This window comes from Kogia breviceps, chromosome 10 (genome assembly GCF_026419965.1).
Source record: "Kogia breviceps isolate mKogBre1 chromosome 10, mKogBre1 haplotype 1, whole genome shotgun sequence".
Lineage (NCBI taxonomy): Eukaryota > Metazoa > Chordata > Mammalia > Artiodactyla > Physeteridae > Kogia > Kogia breviceps.
The window spans coordinates 102,524,240-102,536,195 of NC_081319.1; the positions used below are offsets into that span (position 1 = coordinate 102,524,240).

The 11,956-nt window shown below is 46.2% G+C and overlaps 1 protein-coding gene across 3 annotated transcripts in view; it reads left to right on the top strand.

The window, feature by feature from the left end:
• CAGE1 (cancer antigen 1) overlaps positions 1–9,336 on the top strand; it is a 58,036-nt gene extending 48,700 nt beyond the window's left edge. The window contains exons 10-11 of one of the 3 annotated variants that reach the window (XM_067006787.1): positions 9,115–9,175; positions 9,298–9,336. In XM_067006787.1, coding sequence (XP_066862888.1) covers positions 9,115–9,154 — 40 coding nt within the window. In that variant the 3' untranslated portion in view covers positions 9,155–9,175; positions 9,298–9,336. Of the gene's footprint in view, positions 1–1,223; positions 1,383–9,114; positions 9,176–9,297 lie in introns of those variants that run through there. The other 2 variants (XR_010835182.1, XM_067006788.1) reach the window with 2 other exon arrangements.
• The last annotated feature ends 2,620 nt before the right edge of the window (positions 9,337–11,956 follow it).

An 11,956-nucleotide genomic window follows, 5' to 3' on the forward strand; every position in this document is an offset into this window, starting at 1 on the left:
CTGCCTGTCCAGTGGTTAAGACTCTGTGCTCCCAATGCAGGGCGTGTGGGTTTGGTCCCTGGCTGGGGAACTAAGATCCCGCATGCCAGGGATCCCACGTGCCATGTGGTGTGGCCAAAATATACCCCCCAAAACATAAAATTTTAAAAAGGCTAAAGTGGGGAGCAGACATGAAAATTGCATTTTCATTGTATGGTGGGTCATGTTTGTTCCGAATACCATTTGCGAATACAACTATGTTTTGAAAATCAAAAGCCTTTAGCAGGTTTACACTATTATTTGCAAAGTGATAGTTTAACTATGATTTTCTCCCTAATATGAAAGAGTATGATCTGACGCCTGGCGTATTACAGATGCTCAGTAGTCGCTAGTTTAAATTCAATGTGAATCTTCTCTGAGTTGCTGAAAGAAACTGTGGAATATATTTTTCTGGAATTATTTTACAATAAGAAAATTTGCTTCTAAATTCACACATTTTACTAGTTCAGATACTTGTTTACTTATACTTGGCCTATCTTCACAGTAGATTTGAGGCCCATTTACATAGATTTAGAGTGGCCTTGAAGCAAAGGTGTGAGGTGGAGTGGAAGAGCTTTCAGGCCCTTTCTAGCTGAGAGAAGACCGTCTCTTAGAGAACTTCAGACTTGCGTCAGCCTTCAGCCCCGCACCGTGCACGAGCCTCCCATTGACCAGTGGGCCTCAGTCAATTCAGCGGGCAAACACTCTTTAGACCACTTGTGCATCGTCTCAAAATTCTGGTGCTGCTTTTGCCAGTTGTCTTCAGAAGTGGAAACAGTGAGCAATAGGGAGAGAAAAGTGAGCACTTTAATAGTGTAAGATGTCTCGTTTTGGCCTCTAGTTCCTTTTTTTGGTCCTCTAGTTCTTTATCACTTCAAGGAGATTCATTAGGTTTTCAAGTCATAGCCAGAATCTTATCCTAAGTAAATCTAGGAGAATGTTAAAACATAACAAGACTGAGGCTCAATATTTTTATTTCATTGCAGTTGAGAATGATCCATATTTTACATACTGAAAAGCTTTATCTTAATCTTTTAGGGTCATAGCTCTATCCCAAATGACAATTTCTCTTTGAAAAGTGAGGAAAAGAAAATTTTAAATAATGGCATCCTTGTTCACTATGTTCTCTATTTTAGTCCTCCTCACCACCACCACCCCTACTTGTTTGTTTGTTTGTTGTACATTATTCTCTCTGTCTCCTGCAGACCGAGAAGTCATCCGAAGCCCATGACCGTGGTGGGTCATACTGACGATCATGATAAAGAATGCTATATTCCCATGTAACCGTCAAGTTACGCAAAATTAAACATGAGTTCCTGAAGTTATGTTTCGGTAATGTTCAGCTTAGCTTTCCCCTCTGCCCTCAGATGAGGGCCCCTTTTGCCTCTGCTCTAGTTGGTTCTGTAAGCGGAAGCCTGAATTCCGCCCCCGCGGCTACTCCTTCACGTCAGGGCCTCATCGTTTCCTCCTGGCCGGTGCCCGTCACCTCCTTTTGCTCGTGGCCCCGCCTTCAGTTCCGCTGCACCCTCCACAGAGCGGACAGGGTGACTGTTCAGAAACAAACTCTGGTCATGCTCATCCCCCGCACGAGACCCCTCAGTGCTTCCCAGCTGCATCCAGAGTCAAATCCAACTCCTCAGCTGGCCTAAAGGGCCTCTGTGGTCTAGCCCTTGCCTTCCTATCCAGGCTTCCCGTTCACTGCTTCCTCCTTCTCATCGTACACCCCCCCCCCCCAGCTGACACTTGCAGTATCTTGCACATGCCGTGTTACCTTTGTGCCTTCCGGCTACTGCCCGGGTAGCTCCCCAACCTGGAATGCTCTCTCCCAACTCCTTTTCTCCCCGTCACTTCGGTTCCCGCCTCGCAGACACCTGCCAGCTGGAGCTCCGTCCGCCCCGTGAAGCCCTTCCCACCCACGTGGAGCTGACTTGCCTCCTCCCATGTGTTCTCACTGTGCCCTCGGATGGACTAGCGCCTATGATCTGTCATTACAGTTCTCTGCCTGCACACCCCCTGACCTCGCTAGGACTCGTCTAGTGCAGGAATTCTCACACTCATTTTGGCATGCCCCAAGCACCTATCCCATAGTCGGTACTAAATAGGAGTCAAATATTAGACAGACTCAGGACCCAGGCCCAATGCTATACCTTCTGGAGTAATTCCTGGTAGAAGATACACCTGCTGCCGCCCTGTCCCACGCCAGGCCATGGGTATGGGTTCATGAGTGCCATGGCCCACTTGTGACACAGCTTTGCAGAAGAGGGGGTACAGTCTAAGGGCCTGTCTCTCTCTGTCCCACTGAGACCAAGCTGTTGTTATAGTTGAGTTATGAGGACAACCTAATACTACCAGTTCTTAGTTGTGCTGTGCTGCTGAGTCACTTCATGAGTTGCTCAGGTCCTTACTTCTGTTCCTTTTTCTTCATTCGGCCAGCGGGCAGCCAAACCCAGGAAGAGGAAGCTCAACCAACCTGCTCCTTCTCATATTCCTTAATAGGAAAAAGGTTGAAACAAACAAAAATGTTGATTAAAATATAGTATTAGTATAATCTGTGGAGTTTATCTGTAGCTTTTCCTTGAGCCCCTTTTCCGTATGTAGTCGAGAACTCGCTGCTTATGGAATAGGAGTTCCATATGTAATCAAGAGTCAGCTCTTCTGTCCCTGAATGTCTTTCCTGAAAACTGAAGAAACAATTTTTTCCTTTCATTTTTATATGCCAGATATCTTAGAAGGAAATAGAAATGATTTAGATTAAACAGGAATGAAGATTAACAATTAATCATTTTTGTAAACCACTCCAGGAGCAGGGTCATTACTAAGTATAGCATCCAGATCCATCCGTACAAGTGATACATTAAAATCGGTATAAGTGGTGAAATTTTACATTCCAAAAAATGTGATTACTATTCTTCTAATTTCTTCCTGTGAACGATCAAACATATTCTAACATAACATAAACAAGTGAATGCATTGGCTTCTTTTCCAAATATCTGTCAATTTTCATTCTCACAGAACACCACTCCTGTATTGCCAGGCCGTTAGTAACATATGAAAATTTCCTGTGTCTCACCCCAACTTTTTTTAGTTTTTTTAGTCTTTTAGTTTAGTTTTTTAGTTTTCTTAGTAGGCTCTTCCTACTATCAACCAAATTTAAAAAGACACTAACACTGAAATCCCTTGGAATTAAAACCCAGGTGAAAGGAGGTTTCACCCTTATAACTTCCACCTTAACATAGTTTTGAGGAATTAGTTCTGAGTTTAAACAAAGGAACCAGAGATAGCTAATTTTGTAAGATGTATCAGAAAAATGAATGTACATAACATATTATCCTTTTGATAAATCCCAGAGCCAGGATGAAAGTATAATTATTGAATCAAGATACACCTTGAATGGAAGGGAAGAAATTGTTTTATCTCACTGAAATTAGTTTTGCACTTAAATTAGGTAAGTGCAAGAGGGAAATATTGGATGATCTATATCTGGCCCCAAAGGAGGTTATGAATAAATAAAAGCTATTACTATTGATGTTATTTTTGTTGAGGAATTCTATAAGATACGTTTTATTATGAATTTTGAAGCAAAATTTGTTAATTTCTCAAATTCAAAAAGTTGCGATATGGTTTAAGACAAACCATGAGAAATGCACAGTAAGTTGCAGCTATAATAGTGTTTCATTTGAAAAATTAAGCCCTGAGAGCTTTGGAAGTGATTCAGGTTTTAAAAAGAGACATTATTATTAGTTTCATGGAATTCTCTAGGGAAAGTTAAGATATGTTAGGATAAAGACAAACATTAAGGTGGTTAATGCGCGGGGAATTCCCTGGCGTTCCAGTTGTTAAAAATCCACCATCCAACGCAGGGGACGCGGGTTCGATCCCTGGTTGGGGAACTAAGATCCTACATGCCGCGGGGCAACTAAGCCTACGCGCCACAACTAGAGAGAAGCCCGCGTACCACAATGAAGAGCCCGTGTCCCGCAATGAAGGATCCCACATACCGCAATGAAGATCCTGCATGCCGCATCTAAGACCTGACCCAGCCCCCACGCCAAAAACAAACAAACAAAAAAGATGGATAATGTAGCGTCTGGCATCTGCACATGAACATGGTGAAATCGTTGGACTGGAAGGATTAACACAGTTTGTCCACAAGCAAGGATGTGTGTGCATAAGTGCTACCTTTGCCATGTGCACTGTTAGACATTTATGATCTTTTGCCTACAGGTTGTCTCATAAATGACTCTTTCCTAGACTGGTGCATGGGTCTAACTGTCGCAGGTGCTCTAGAAGCATAGATGAAATGGCCCTGGAGTAGGTGAGAAAACCTCAGGGCAGATTTTACAGAAATAATGACACCTGAGCCAGATCTTCATCACTGACTAGGTATTCCCCAGGTAGATAGAAGAGGAAGCTCTTCCCACACAGCACAGAGGCCTGAGGTGATCGTGAATTGTCTCATGTGCTTTGTGAAGAAGTGAGAACTTTGTTCTGAGAAGCTCTGAAGGCTTTTAAGTGGAGGAATGATGGGGTCCATTATGCATTTTGAGGGAATTCCCTGGCAGTCCAGTGGTTAGGATTCCAAGTTTTCACTGCTGGGGGCCTGGGTTCCATCCCTGGTCAGAGAACTGAGATCCTGCAAGCCACGTGGCCAAAAAAAAAAAAAAAAAAAAAATATGGGACTACCCTGGTGGTGCAGTGGTTGAGAATCTGCCTGCCAATGCAGGGGACACGGGTTCGTGCCCCGGTCCGGGAAGATCCCACATGCCGCGGAGCAACTAAGCCCGTGCACCACAACTACTGAGCCTGTGCTCTAGAGCCCGCGAGCCACAACCACTGAGCCCGCGTGCTACAACTACTGAAGCATGCCTAGAGCCTGTGCGCTGCAACAAGAGAAGCCCCAGCTCGCCGCAACTAGAGAAAAGCCCGCACGCGGCAATGAAGACCCAATGCAGCCAAAAATAAATACATAAAATAAATTTAAAAAATTTAAATGCCACGGAGCAATTAAGCCCGTGCGCCACAACTACTGAACCCGTGTGCCACAGCTACTGAAGCCCGTGCACCTAGAGCCCGTGCTCCACAACAAGAGGCCACCACAATGAGAAGCCCACACACCACAACGAAGAGTAGCCCCCGCTCGCCGCAACTAGAGAAAGCCTGCATGCAGCAATGAAGACCCAACGCAGCCAAAATAAATAAATAAATAAATAAAAATTTAAAAACATTATGCATCTTGAAAGATCACCCTAATAGTGATATAAAGGGGTAGGTTGATGGTGGGTGATGCTAGAATCAAAAGTACCAGATAAGATACTGCTACAGTGCTCCATGCAAGAAAAACCGAGGCCAGAAACTAGAATAGTGACAGAGGAAATAATGAAGTTATGGATGCACAGTGATTTCAAAGGCAAAGTGGAAAGGATAAGTAACTGTTAGCTATGGGAGTGAAGGGCGAAGAGTCTGGGAGTGAAGGGGGAGGTGTCTAGGAAGTCTGGCACGGGTCTGGGTGGTCGTCTTCACAGAGGTAGAGAACACAGGAGGGACCACTAGTTTGCGGGAAAGATAGGATGAGGGCGAGGTTGCTGTGAAACACCTGGGACATATTTAATAAGCAGTTAAACATATGCTGAGAAGGATCCAGTGGTCAGGGAGGTTCTGAAGACAAGGAGGAGAGAAGGGTCATTGATGACCGAGGTCTCAGAGGCGGAAAGAGGGCCTCGGGTCCCCTGAACAGCGTAGGCTCAGACACTCCTCCCTCTGAGACGGGAGGTTAGGAAGGCAGCTCTGAGCCGTGCACGGTGTTGGAGACCCTGGGGGAAAGCTTGGCCCTCTTCCTGCAGGAGGAGGCTGGCGTGGCAAGAGAGGCGAGGGTCTGAAATAGCTGCAGCCCCTGCTCTCAGGGAGCAGAGCGTGGGCTCTTGCCACGGGGTACTAGGAGGAGGTGCAGTTTCCTCTCCACCTCACCGTTCCTCTATTTTTATCCACTTTCTTCTCCTCCTCCCTTGTTCCTTGTTTCCCTGATTGTGACCCATTGCATCTTCTTGAGGACTTGCTCCATCGATCATTCTTACTCTCTCACACCTTTAATTTACAACTCTTTGTTGAATTCTTGCCCTAGCCTTTAAAAAATCCTTCCTGCAACCATCTTTTCCTCTAAAGCTATCATGTCTTATCTTAACCAAGTCTTTATTGAATTTGTTATGATATCGCTTCTGTTTTAAGTTTTGGTTTTTTGGCCCAGAGTCTTGTGGGATCTTAGCTCCCCGACCAGGGATCCAACTGGCACCCACTGCATTGGAAGGTGGGTCCCAAGCACTGGACCCGCCAGGGACGTCCTGTGATTCATAGTGTTTCTGACAAATATTTCTCAATCTTGCCCGTCTCAACTTGCTGCTCTCATTTTTAAAGGCTGCATGATATTTCATTATGTATAGTTGAAATAACTTATTGAATTATATTTTGTGGACACAGTTTCCAGTTCTTACTGGTAGTCCAGAAGTCACTGCCTTACATGCTCTGGCCCCAAATTACGTGCATTTGCCTTTGCCCACATGGTTCCCTTTTCGCAGAATGCCCTTTCCTGCCCCAAGTAAACTCTCTTCTCTACCGCCACCACCCAGCTCCTCCTATCTGAAACATGTGTATCTTTCAAGGCTTAATCAAAATGTCACCTTCATCCTTATCTGAAAGTAATACGTATCTCCTCTATCTATGACTTTCTAAGGGTTCTTAGCACGTTCTTCCCTAAATTATAGCTTGTGGGTGATATCAGGCCACAGCACAGAGAGCACTCGACATGGAATCATAAGACTTAGGTTCCAGGACTTCCCTGGTGGTTCAGTGGTTGAGTCCACCTGCCAGTGCAGGGGACACGGGTGTGAGCCCTGGTCCGGGAAGATCCCACATGCCTTGGAGCTACTGGGCCTACGCACCACAACAACTGAGCCTGCGCTGTAGAGCCCGCACGCCGCAACTACTGAGTCTGCGTGCTACAACTACTGAAGTCCCTGTGCCACAACTGCTGAAGCCTGTGTGCCTAGAGCCCGTGCTCTGCAAAAGCCCGCGCACAGCAACGAAGACCCAACGCAGCCACACACACAAAAAAAAAGACTTAGTTTCCAGGCTCCTCCATGCTAGCTGCTATGAGAACTGAGTTCATTGTCACAGCATTTTAAGAAGAATTACAGGACTGTGCTTATATCAATGTCAAAATGTCAGTATTTTGTACATTATGTCTATAGTTCAAAGACTGTAACATTTGCCTGTGTAAATATAACTCCTTGGGACGAGTGAGTGAGAGGTAAGCTGTGAAACTGGACAGGGGTCTTCCCGTATTTCGGAAGCCCAAGCTTGCAACAGCAGCTAGAATACACGTTTAAGAAATCCTAGTGAGCACCCTGTGGTGAAAACTCGACAGTTCTGTAGCACAGCTGGAGGTCCTTATAGGACCGAGGTCAAATACGTTACGAGAAGAGAATTTTCAAGATTCCACAGCACAGCTACCCCACTGATGGGTTCCACTGCAGTTTGGACCAGCGGAATTGAACATCCCTAATCGAAGACCTTGGCGCTGGAAGAATAGTGTTTCGGGAAACTCCGTTTTCTCCCTCCTGCGTCCCTCCCTGGTCTCGCTCCCCGACCGCATTCACAACGCCTCTGACGCGGGTGCGCGCCGGGTTTTCCTCCGCAAGCGATTCTCTGCGACACCAGCTGGGGGTCCCACAATTTAACTCAATCCGGACACTACCTGAAGGTAGCATCAGATGCCACAAGACTGCTCCCGCCCACTTCAGATGCCAGTGGTACGTCCTGCTTGTCACCTGTGCCTCTGATAGATCAGCTGTAAATCAGAGGTTCCCATGACTCCTTCCTCCGAGTCCATTAATTTGCTAGAGCAGCTCACAGAGCTCAGGGAAACACAGACATCTAACAGTTTATTAAAGGATAGAGATGAACAGCCAGATAAAGAGAGACAGAAGGCGAGGTCTGGGAGGGTCCTGAGGACAGGATTTTCTGTCCCCCTGGAGTTGGGGTGTGTCCCCCTTCCAGTACTTGGATCTGTTTACCAACCTAGAAGCTCTGTGAATTCTGTACTTTGAGAATTTCTACGGAGGCTTCCTGACATCATCATGATTAAGCATTAACTTCATTTCCAGCCTCTCTACCCTCTCTGGAGAATGGAGAGTGGGGATGAAAATTCTAAGCCAGCAGTGAGGTGGAAGGAAAACCAGGAGAGTATGTTGTCCTCCAACCTCAAGAAACAGGTGATAAAAAAAAAGGGGGTGGAGGGACTGCCCTGGTGGTCCAGGGGATAAGACTCTGCGCTCCCAGTTCAGGGGGCCCAGGTTCGATCCCTGGTCGGGGAATTAGATCCCGCATGCATACCGCAACTAAGATGGATCCTGCACGCACATCGCATCTAAGATCCTGCATGCTGCAACTAAGACCCGATGCAGCCAAAATAAATACATAGTTTTTTTTTAAAAAAAAAACAAAAACTTTTAAAAGCGGGGAGGGAGGCTCAGATGAGGACTTTCGGATTCAGCAAGATGAGATATGTTAGTGCAGTGCTGAAAGTAACCGCCCGGTGGAATAAGCGGAGAAGAAAATGGAGAGGTGAGATAGGGAAGTTTTACTGTGTCTGAGGCAGAGAAGCGAGGCTGTTGCTGAGGGTACCAGCGGCCACGGGAGAATTTTTTTTTTTTTTTACTTTTTGGCTGCACCGCGAAGCATGTGGGATCTTAGTTCCCCAACCAGAAATTGAACCCACGCCCCCTGCAGTGGGAGCGCTGAGTCTTAACCGCTGGACCGCCAGGGAAGTCCCAGAAGTCTGTTTTTTAAGATAGGCAATGTTATAGTATATTTGTATGTGGACGGGAGCCATGAATTGGAGAAGCAGAAATTCATTATGAGGTAGAGGAGAGATGGCTATCTTCAAAATCACACAGTTTTGAGCAGAAGATGAGATGCAAACCACAAATGATGGCCGACCTTTGATAGGCCCATATAAGCTTTTCTTGGAACAGAAAGGAGGGCAGAGCATGAGTGTACAGTTGGAGGAAAGCGGTGAATGTGATTTTGTCTGTTCTTTTCCAGGAAATATGAGCTGAGCAAGGGTGGGCAGTGGAGTCTGTGAGCTGTGAAGGAAGAGGACCAGGTTGGGGACAGTCTCCCCTCCCACCCCCCCATAGTATTCCTTTTACATAAAGATCACAAAAGAATTTTTTTCTTTCAGAAGTAAAGTACAAAACCCATAACTCTTTTTTTTGTCCTTGCTAGGTGAAAGAACACAGAAGTCTTTGCTGGCATATAATAAACACAACTTGTTTTTTTGCTTGACAGTTTTTCATTTCTTATTAGGTCTACAAATGAAGTTAGATTGCAAATTTGTGGGGAAAGATGTCACTTATAATATAACAAATTCGACAGGTATTTTCTGAGTTACCACTGGTGTCAGGCGCTCTTCTGTAACATTGACTAAAGGCACAAAGATCCCTCAAGTGTGACGGACAGGAGATGTAATAAACTATATATTGTGTTAGAAGATAAAAAGTGCTATAAAAGAAGAGGATAGAAGAAATTGAGAGTACAAGGGAGGGGCTGGGGATTGTAATTTTAAACTGGGAGGAGGAGGGTGAGCCTCATTGAGGAGGTGACCGTTGAGCAAAGGTTTAAGGACATGAGGAAGTTTCTTAGCTACTGGGTTACCTGGGGGAACACCCAGAACAAAAACTGGGGCTTAACAGACATATTTGCTAATGATGCTGAGGGAAATCTTAAGAAATTAAAGGAAAAGAAAGCTCTGCTCTTACAAATTCCAAGGAAGTAAAATGAAAGAAGTGGAGAATCAAGTGTGGGTTTGCCTGAGCTGTAAGAATGAGACTAACCAGGATGTAGTATATTTCTGGAAAACACACATCTTCAAGGAGATAAGTGCAGAGGTGAGAGAGAAAAAACATGGAGAGGGGCACCCAGCAAGGGGGAGAGCTCTGGGTGGGCACCCAGGGAACGCTGCTCATTGCAGGGAGAATGGAGATCACAGTAGTGCAGCGTTTGTGGGCACCAAGATCAGGGCAAGGATTTTACTTCCCTGGGCTACTGCTTTTGATTTTTGTACCAATTGGACAGTCACGCAGGTCTCTCTCTGTTTTCCGTTTTTACGTTTTCATTCTCACATCCAGCCCCGTCCTGAGCAGGCACACTTTGTCCCTGTTGCCCCTTTAGTGGCGTCTGTCCGTCTAAAATTCAAGTCCCAGATAAAATCTATTAGTAATCATGTAATAATAAAAGTGGAGTGGAAGTCCCAGGTTAAGCCTAAACTGGACTATCCTCATACGCTCAGGCTCTATCTAAACATGTTCTGAGAACTGAGGAGAGACAGGCCTACTAGGAATCTCTTTAACATAAGGAATGAGAATCTTCTCTGCCAGAAACCAGCCCTCTGAAGGGAAAAGAGAGGGAGACAGCCCTGGTGCAGTGAAAAAGAGGTGATTCTGAGTATACAGCATGATTACATGTCTATATCTCCTACTGCAGTCCACAGCAGATTCTTCCCGGTGCTGGGAGACAGCAGCAAGTTAAATAGTAGGACGTGTTTTTTTAAAAAAAAAAACCTGCCAGGCATCAGGAGCTCAGAGCAGGTCTGATTTGAAACTCATAGAAAAGAAAGTGCCTCAAAGTTGGGGAGGGAGAGGCTTCCCACGCCTGTAGAGAGCTCAGCAAGGTTCAGCCACATCCAAGTGGTGTGCGCAGTCGTGATGTCTTTCGCACAGAGTGGCAGCTTTGGTAGCCTTGCGCAAGCGTGGAGGCGGCAGCTAAGTGGGAGGAGCCTTCTCAGGGAGCCCCTCCCCTTCTGCCAGACGCCTAGGAGCAGCAGTGGTGGCGGCACTGGTGGAGAGGAGCTGAGTTGGTTCAGCCCAGCACTGTCAGGTTTAGCAGACAGAATTAGATGGTGCCTGCAGCAGCCACAAGCTGCCTTTCCAGGGGCCCCAGGCCAAGGAGGCCTTGAGCAGAGCCAGTGCAGGAGTAGAGCAGCAGAGGTCCTAGGCCAGTGGAGCACACAGTCTGCAATCAGACTGCCAGGTTCAAATCTTGCATCTGTCATTGACTAGGTTTTAAGCCTTGGGGAAGTTACACAACTTTCTGTGTCTCAGTTTTCTTCCCAGTAAATAATACCCAGCTCATTAAGGATTTTCAGAGATTAAATGACAGGAATTGGCAATAGTAAGCACACCATGTGTTAGATTATTTGTTTCGTCATTCGTTTGACAGCTCACGCTGGTCTAGCGCAACAGTACCTGGAATTCACATTGTTTAATTGCATGACATACCAGATTACTGGCAGCAACCCGAAGTGCACACTAGATGAGAAGGAAAGTGTCCAGCCATTGCCGCCCCCATTATGTGTTTCCTAAATGCTTACTCTATTCCAGGCCCTGTTCTAGGTGACTTATAGCTCTGGAATGTCAGGTAAGAAGTTAAGAACTGTCACTGTTTAACTGTGGGTGAGTGTCTGCAGAGGGGGGACAAGAGTTTCCGCTGTATATTTTTTATGCTTTGGGGTTTGTTTTAACTGTTATATATATTCCAAAACATATGCTTGCTTTTCAGTGCCACACGCTGGCAGTTCATGCTCCTTATAAAACCACTATTTAAAATTACACAAAGACTTTGTTGAGCCGGTCACCCGGCGGATCGTCATTCAAATAAAGTAACCATTAACGACGCTAATTAATTGGAAGGGAGGGATGGAGGGCGGGGCGAGCGGCAAACCGCAGGTCTCCAGCCCGCGACTGTAACGGGAGGCAGACTCTCGCGGGAATCTCAGAGGCCCTAGCAACCGGCCACGTGACTCCCGGGGCCGCCCCCGCTTCCCCAGGCTCCGAGTCCAGCAGCCACGTTGGCGGCGTTTCTCGGCCAGGGGAGGGGGCGTGGCGAA